The sequence below is a fragment of the Nylanderia fulva genome, unplaced genomic scaffold (assembly GCF_048542155.1).
Source record: "Nylanderia fulva isolate GAGA-0341 unplaced genomic scaffold, ASM4854215v1 Scaffold29, whole genome shotgun sequence".
NCBI classification, from domain to species: domain Eukaryota; kingdom Metazoa; phylum Arthropoda; class Insecta; order Hymenoptera; family Formicidae; genus Nylanderia; species Nylanderia fulva.
In genome coordinates, this window is record NW_028190358.1 from 68,713 (window position 1) to 76,931 (window position 8,219).

The 8,219-nt window shown below is 26.2% G+C and overlaps 2 protein-coding genes across 3 annotated transcripts; one reads left to right on the forward strand and one right to left on the reverse strand.

Annotated features, from left to right (window-relative positions):
• Positions 1-340: 340 nt before the first annotated feature.
• Positions 341-3,948, reverse strand: LOC114933094 (uncharacterized). The gene is made up of 4 exons (XM_029305552.2): positions 3,777-3,948; positions 3,373-3,692; positions 2,393-2,658; positions 341-2,307 (listed from the first exon to the last, which is right to left on the reverse strand). Exons 2-4 carry the CDS (start codon positions 3,393-3,395, stop codon positions 1,715-1,717), a joined length of 882 nt encoding a protein of 293 aa, XP_029161385.2. The 5' UTR covers positions 3,396-3,692; positions 3,777-3,948; the 3' UTR covers positions 341-1,714.
• Positions 3,949-4,158: 210 nt separating this feature from the next.
• Positions 4,159-5,858, forward strand: LOC114933152 (pyridoxal phosphate homeostasis protein). Of its 2 annotated transcripts, XM_029305631.2 has the most exons (5): positions 4,160-4,502; positions 4,686-5,046; positions 5,175-5,416; positions 5,511-5,599; positions 5,719-5,858. In XM_029305631.2, the coding sequence occupies exons 1-4, from the start codon at positions 4,431-4,433 to the stop codon at positions 5,583-5,585; spliced, it is 750 nt and encodes a 249-aa protein (XP_029161464.1). In that variant the 5' UTR covers positions 4,160-4,430; the 3' UTR covers positions 5,586-5,599; positions 5,719-5,858. The 2 variants fall into 2 exon arrangements, with proteins under 2 accessions (XP_029161465.1, XP_029161464.1); XM_029305632.2 differs by lacking the exon at positions 5,719-5,858 and having other exon boundaries at positions 4,159-4,502; positions 5,271-5,416; positions 5,511-5,686.
• The last annotated feature ends 2,361 nt before the right edge of the window (positions 5,859-8,219 follow it).

The following is an 8,219-nucleotide window of genomic DNA, read 5'->3' on the forward strand; positions in this document are numbered from 1 at the left end:
ATGATATATTCATGCAAAAAAAATCTGTACAAATCGCTGCAATGCGATTGTTTAATTGTAAGATGTAAGGTAATATTTCCAAACTTGTCGAGGATTGTAAATCGAGCAAAATTTACATCTGTTTAATAAATTTAAAGTTTGCAATATCATTGTATGCTCTATTTTATATTTATTAAATTAAATAATGAAAATATATAAAATATATTTATTTTATGCTCTTTATTGATTAAAATAAATTTACATTCACTATATGTTTATTCATATACGTCTCATCTACATTTCATAAAAATCTCTTAATATTTTTTCAATACATATACAAATAATATAGGAAAATCTCAAATAATTGAAATCTATATCTATTTATTTATTCATTGTACACGTCGCATTTCGTTTCATTTTCAACGTTGTACATAATACTTCTGTGAAACATGTCTTTACAGGAATTTTCAAAATTTAATAATTTGTTACGTCAATTATAGTGAAATCTAAAACAATATATAATACTAATATAAGATACCAATTTTTTTCTATATAAATTATACCATTATATACACAATATATTAACTTTCGTATTACGTTTTGGTTTGTCATACTTTTATTTCAATAGTGAAAAATACAGTTTATTATATTCAATATAAATCACAAATAATAAAGGCCTAAAGAGCCATACGTGGGTGTTGCTGTCTACATTTCCAACAAAAATTAAGTTTTCCAATTAAAATTACCAACGAAAATTAAGTTTATTTCCAACGAAACTTTAAAACTTAAAAACTTAATTTTCGTTGGAAATGTACACAGCAACATCCATGTATGGCTCTTTAGGCCTTTATTATTTGTGATTTATATTGAATATATTACAGAACCGATGATTTAATCTTACTTGTTTATAGTTTATTATAGCTAAAGTTATATCAAGTATAATGTGTTAAGTATGATACATAGAATTAATAGTGTAATTAAGAGCGTGTTATATCTCGCTTATATGTAATAATGGAAACAAATTTTTCAAAAGATTGAATAGCTTATTAATCTATCGAATTAAATTAATTATCCTTTAATTCACTTAATTACTTTTTGAGATGCAATAATATATCTGCCAAATGTTTACTATATTTTTTCATTTAAAATTAATTTTTTTTACATTAATTCATTCATGATATTGAATTACGTATATAAAATTATTAAAATAAAATTGCGAAACAATTATTTTCAAATATTTTATATTTTGTCAGTATATGTTCATTTTATTATTCATTATTAATAATGGTTTATTTAAACGCATAATGCAATTGCAGATGCATACTATATGTAAAAATAACAGAGACGTCATCAATTTCACAATTGTTCTGAAATAGACATATAAATATATATATATATATATATATATATATATATATATATATATTCGTTATATTTGAATTAAATTTATGGATAACCAATCATTTTTCAAATATTTATCATTTTCAAAATATTTAATTTAGAATATAACATAAAAACCGAAAATGTGTGTTAAGCATGTAATATACATTCGAAAGACATCGTTGCTAAGATAATAATAATATAAAGAATTATATGTAGCTATCCATTGTTAAATTGTGCAATTAATCTAAATTAATTCTAATAATCAAAAAAATATACACTTTGGTAGAAATATGTTACTTTTATATTATATTAATAGCTATATATAATTGTATAATTAAATCAAATCAAAATTTTACATAGAAGTCGGTGACCAAAAATTCATTTCTCTTAGTTCAGATGGTTTAGCTTCGAGTATATTTACGTAAACTGGCGACTTATCTGCTGCTTTTTCTTCTTTTCCTATATATGTAAGATTTTGCGAAGATATCGATTTTTTTCGATTAAGCGGCTTGAGTGGTTCGACGAAAGGTTCGTCTTCTTCTTCTATTTTTGCAGTAATAATTTCTCTAGATTGACCTAATATACTTGCCAAAATCCAATTACCCTGATATTTCTCTTTGTCTGGTACAAATGCGCCTGTAAAGTATCTGTTGGCATGAAGCTTTCTACGTGCTTTTGGTGAATTATCTGGTGTTCCTGTCGGCGATGTCAGTGGTGTCGCTGGTAATGACTTACTGACATTTTTTATTTGACCATCCGTCTGTTGAGATTGCGGATCTGACGAAAATATTTTAGCAAATTTACCGGACATCATTTGATTTGCTACATGGACGATTGATTTGCCGCAAAGAGCTGGTTCACCGTGAAAACCATCGTCCGTTCCCTGAGATTTAGGTTTTATACTTCCTCCTGCTTCCGGAATCTTCCGAGATTTTATATCATTAGCTAAAAAAAAATTATGCATAAAAAATATACCAATATTCTAAAATGTTATATTTCTAAGGAATAAAGTATTTTTAGTAATATATACCTTTATTGTTTATAATCGGTATAAACGGTTGACATGGCAGAGGGTGTTTACTAAAATCAATCTCCTTGACTTCTTTCAAATTGGAAATGGATTTTTCATTCGCTATTTGATTTGTAGAACCCGTAATATTTTCATTCATAACCTCAGTTACAATATGTTTCAATCCTTGTTGCGATACTTCAGGATTTTGTGATTTTGGATACCTTATATAAAAGAAGCTATCATCGTAAGATGGTGGACTGAATGCAGCTTCATCAAAGTCAAATCTAAAAAAAAATTCAAGCAAAGTTGCTTCAACACAAGATGTGATTAATTAATTAATTAATTTATTTATTTATTATAAGATGATGCTTGATTTAAAGTGTATGCCTCTTAAATATAATAATTTTAATGTTTTAAATTATTAAAAATTAAAAGTGTATAAATTTTTACCATATAAAGCAATAAATATCATTTATTAATAAACAAGTCAAATATTATATTTACATATAGAAAGATTTTACAGTAATTAAGTTTCTATGCATCAAAGATAATTTACATACACATAATCTAACAATTAATCTTCAATGTTTCATATATTCACATATTTATATATACGATTTGTACTTGAAAAACAATGATACAAGCGAGTCAATTTATGAAAAGCAATTTATATATTAGTATGTACATATGTGTGCATGTCTATATATATGTTTAACTATAAATAACACTGGCTAATCTGGCAGAATATCAAACTATATAACACGATAACGATTTTACACAATTACTTTGATATCAATTATCTTAGCTAAATGATATTAATTATACTTGAATGTAATTTCAAGTTATTTCCTATATATAAAGATACACGTACACGCTCACACACACACATACATACATACATACACACACACACACACACACACACACACACACACACACACACACACACACACACACACACACACACACGCACGCAATGATAAAATAATAAAACTTACCTATTATCCATTTTCCCTTTCATCCATTGTGGCAATGAAATTCCACCGCTGAGAGATCTGTCTTGCTGTCTTGAACTGTCTATTTTTGTATAACTTTGTAATTTTGTGAATCGAATAGCAAGTTTAAATTCTTTATGTTAATCAATAATATATTGGTACACAAAATACATGCCAAAAAATATCCAGGCTTTGTTATCCATTAATCTTGCATTGTTGTACAGACATATGTAATGTTATTGTTTATGCAATTATACGATGTAAAAATTTAGTAACAACAGTACCACTTTTTAAAGCTTAGACCAAATTATCATTTGACAGATCTGCAATTCGGCAAATGTTTAGAATATAGAAAAATCTATTAATATACATTAAAGAAACACGTACAAAAATAATTTAATACTTACTTTCTTATTAAGATTTATAATTGAAAATTTGACGATTATATTCATTATATTCATAATTACGATTCTGACTTTAGACGAAAATAGTAGTGAATTAACGCAGTATTAATAAATCAAAGTGATTGACAAACACGATCACAAGTCACAAATGGCTCCTTTATAGCTTATGCTCATGTATGCGACAATGGATGTGTTCCATTTCACGCTACGTAAGCGTTTCGAAACTTTTCATTGACCAATCAAAAAAAGAGATCTTTCGTTGTCAAACAGAACACATCCAAGTTTAAACGGGGAGCACACACTTTTGCATAGACGCATAAGCGTAAGCATAAGAATCTTGATTGGTCTATAAACATATGCGTAAGAAATTCAACCAATCGAATTTCATATGTATATATGCTTATGCGCTTATGCGCTTATGCAAAATGTGTGTGCTCTCTCCGACTTTACCCGACAAGTAGCATATTTTCGTGTCTCTTCAAATAAATTCTAAAAAAAAGATATGCTACCTGTTGGGTAAAACTTACCAACAGTTGGAACAACCGTTCCTCAATCTGTGATATCACGTGAAACAGTTTAATCGTAACCTAACTTAACCTATGTTATGAGAATGCTCAACTGTGATTAGTCAATCGATTAGAGATTTTTAAATACAGCATGGCAGAAATTGCAGCAAATTTGAGATCAGTCTGCGATAAAATATTATGTGCTGCTACGAAAAGATCATTGGTATTTTACTCTTTCTTCTTATATATTTCAGGCTTATATATACTACTAAATATATTTATTTAATATTTTTCACCAAATTTTTACATTGCGAAATAATAAAAGAATATCATAAAATTACGAAAATTAATGCCAAGGTTTAGATGAGATACGAATCCAAATATATACATATATAATTTTTTTTAGGAACATCGATATTATGAACCGCGATTGACAGCAGTTAGCAAGTTACAATCGGTAGAATTGATATTATGCGCCTATGAAGCTGGTCAAAGACATTTTGGTGAAAATTATGTGAATGAATTGGTGGAAAAGGCTTTAAACCCACAGATTCTTGAAAAATGCAAGGAAATTCAATGGCATTTCATAGGCAATTTACAAAGGAATAAGGTCAATAAGATTTTAAATATACCAAATTTATATATCATAGAAACTATCAGTAATGACAAACTTGCAAATGTGCTTAATAACTCGTGGCCAAGATTTCGAAAGAGCGATGATAGCAAATTAAATGTTATGGTACAAGTCAACACAAGTGAAGAAGAGGGTAATGAAATAAGTATTTATATTCTGTATTTTTGGCATGAAAAAAATTATATAAGATGTCATTTTATTCAACTTATATATAATATTCATCTATTATTTTGTAAATTATAAAAAAGATTGCAATTACAGAAAAAAATGGCTGTAATATTACACAAGTATCGACTCTTGTAAAGCACATTATAAACAATTGCCATAATTTAAAATTTATGGGTCTTATGACAATAGGAATGTTTGGATATAATATTGCAAATGGTCCAAATCCAGATTTTGTCGGCTTAATAAAATGCAGAGAAAAGATGAGTGATGAATTAAAGATTGATATAAAAAATATCGAATTATCAATGGGAATGTCTAACGACTATGAACATGCGGTGAGATATTTAAATACAATCTACTTATTATAATGATGTTAATAAGTTTTATATGTACACATACATCAAATACAATTATCATTTTCTACTATAGATTGAACTTGGCAGTACAAATGTAAGAGTAGGAACAGCTATTTTTGGTAATAGACCACAGAAGAATATCTTGTGAAAAAAAGATTGAACGTAAGAATTATAATTTTTTTTTGCTTTAAGATAAAAACCAAAATGATTAAATAAGATACATGATAAACTGAATTATATTGATAATGAAAAACATGTTTATATAAATGTTTTTCTTGCAGTAGATGATATTGTTTTATCTGATATGCAATGAGATTTACATTGTAATTATTATATCAAAGTTGCAACATTTTTTCGTTTGAAGATTTTCAAACATACAAATCGCAAAAACAATTCTATAAAATTTTTGTACATTTTGAAATATCGAGAAAATTTTATTGTACAATCCATCTCAATATATGTACAATAAATATATACAATAAACAATATATTGTGTATATATATATACATATATACATATATACATACATACATACATACATACATACATACATACATACATACATACATACATACGTACATACATACATACATACATACATACATACATACATACATACATACATACATACATACATACATACATACATACATACGTACATATATGTATAGCTATATAAAATATGTACCTGCTAATTGCAAATTACAATGACACCTAAAGTGATAAAATCTAGAAATATTTTTAAACCTTACAATTTTTTTATCTAAAACATTTTTTCTTAAATGTATTGTTTATATTGAGATATTTTCATTCCAGACTTTTGAAAAACGGTGTGTGTGTGTATGTGTGTATATATATATATATATTTTTTTTTTAAACTGTATATATATATATATACACAGATTTTTAAAAGTATATATATATATATATACAGTTTTTTAAAAGTATATCTATATATATATACAATTTAAAAAAAAAAATATATATATATATATATATACACACACACACACACACACCGTTTTTCAAAAGTCTGGAATGAAAATATCTCAATATAAACAATACATTTAAGAAAAAATGTTTTAGATAAAAATTGTAAGGTTTAAAAATATTTCTAGATTTTATCACTTTAGGTAACATTATAATTTGCAACTAGCAAGTACATATTTTATATAGCTACATATGTACATTAAGATGTTTCATAACTTGCGCCATCATTTGCATAGTGTATTCTTTGATGAAAAATAAATCGAAAAATCTTGAATTATTTTTTTTCTGCAGTATTTAATAAAAGAAAAATTATTAAAGAAAATGTATCCAGTTATCGCCACTTTTAGATATATGTCCATGAATTTAAATAATATGTTGCTATGCATGCATTCTGTCGGTCGCGCAGCCATAGAATATAAAACATTTATATTATTAGTAAATATTTTCTCTATATCTATTCTAGAATGGAATTACAATTTATTTTGTAAATAACTTATTCTTGTCTTGTTTAGTTTTTTTTGCCTATTTTTCGATAATATTCTTAATTTTTAACATGGGATTATAACAAAGACAATTTTAACAATAAAATAATAAATTCTTGATAAATTGCTTTTTCAAAGATTGAGATATTTGGTTATCAATTATTATATATTTATTCTTTTTCTTCAACTTTTAAATTAGTTATCTTCCGTTTGTAGTTACAACTTATGCATTTATAAATATTACTATTAAACGTTTGCAAAAGAAAATTTTCAAAATCCTAATTTATCGTGTGTACGAAAAAATTACGATAAAAGGGCGGTCCAATTCCAATCTTTAGCCATATATCCTATGTGTATGCATGTGTGCATGTATGTATTATGCATTCATATACATATATATATGTAGGTCACCTTCACCGTTTTTCTTTCTATTTTCTTTTATAAGAACATGCATGATTTAAATGTATCTTATGCAAGGTCAAGAATTGTGCAAGTTATCTTTCTCAAAAGTTACCGAAATTGTTTTTACTTTTGTTTCTCGCAAAAAATCTCAATATACGTTCCGTCATTAATCGATCGACATTCGCTATATAACAATAAATGTTTTATGAAAACGTAAAAAAGTGAATAACTAAAAAAATTTAATGAAAATAATTAAACATTTTTTAGAAAAACATGCTAGTGTTTCGGTTCCCTCTGATATGAAATAATTTTATTTTTTACACAAGATACAATCCCGCCATTTCAAATTAAAACCTTATAAATATATATTTTCAAAGATTTTATATTATATTCTTTAATATATGAAACAATTTGTTAACGTATACACAATTATATTAATGTGTAATTTCCTAAATATAATTTATTACTTAATCGAAATAAATACCAAGCATTAGCAAAAGCAAAATATTTTCAATTCTGAATAGCGCAAAAATTTTTTTAAATTTTAAATTTTAAATTTGTACGTGTAACGTGTGCGTGTATATGTGTACACGCCCGCGCGAATGACATACTGATGCTCTTATGCTTTTCCATACATGTGTGTGTGAAGCAAGTAACAAAAACTACATTAGCAATATATACACCTTTTACCCTTATGTATCAATTAAGAGACGGCTTCTCTCGACTGCTTCAGCGCAACTTGATGAAAGCTTGCATCAGACAATCGTAAATATAAATGAGATATACATAGACCTGTACATTCTTATGATGCAATATTCACAATATGTAGAGTATAGACATTGCATTGTAGTTTAGCACAAAGTTATATATATATTAAAAAAATATATATATATATAATATTGGTTAC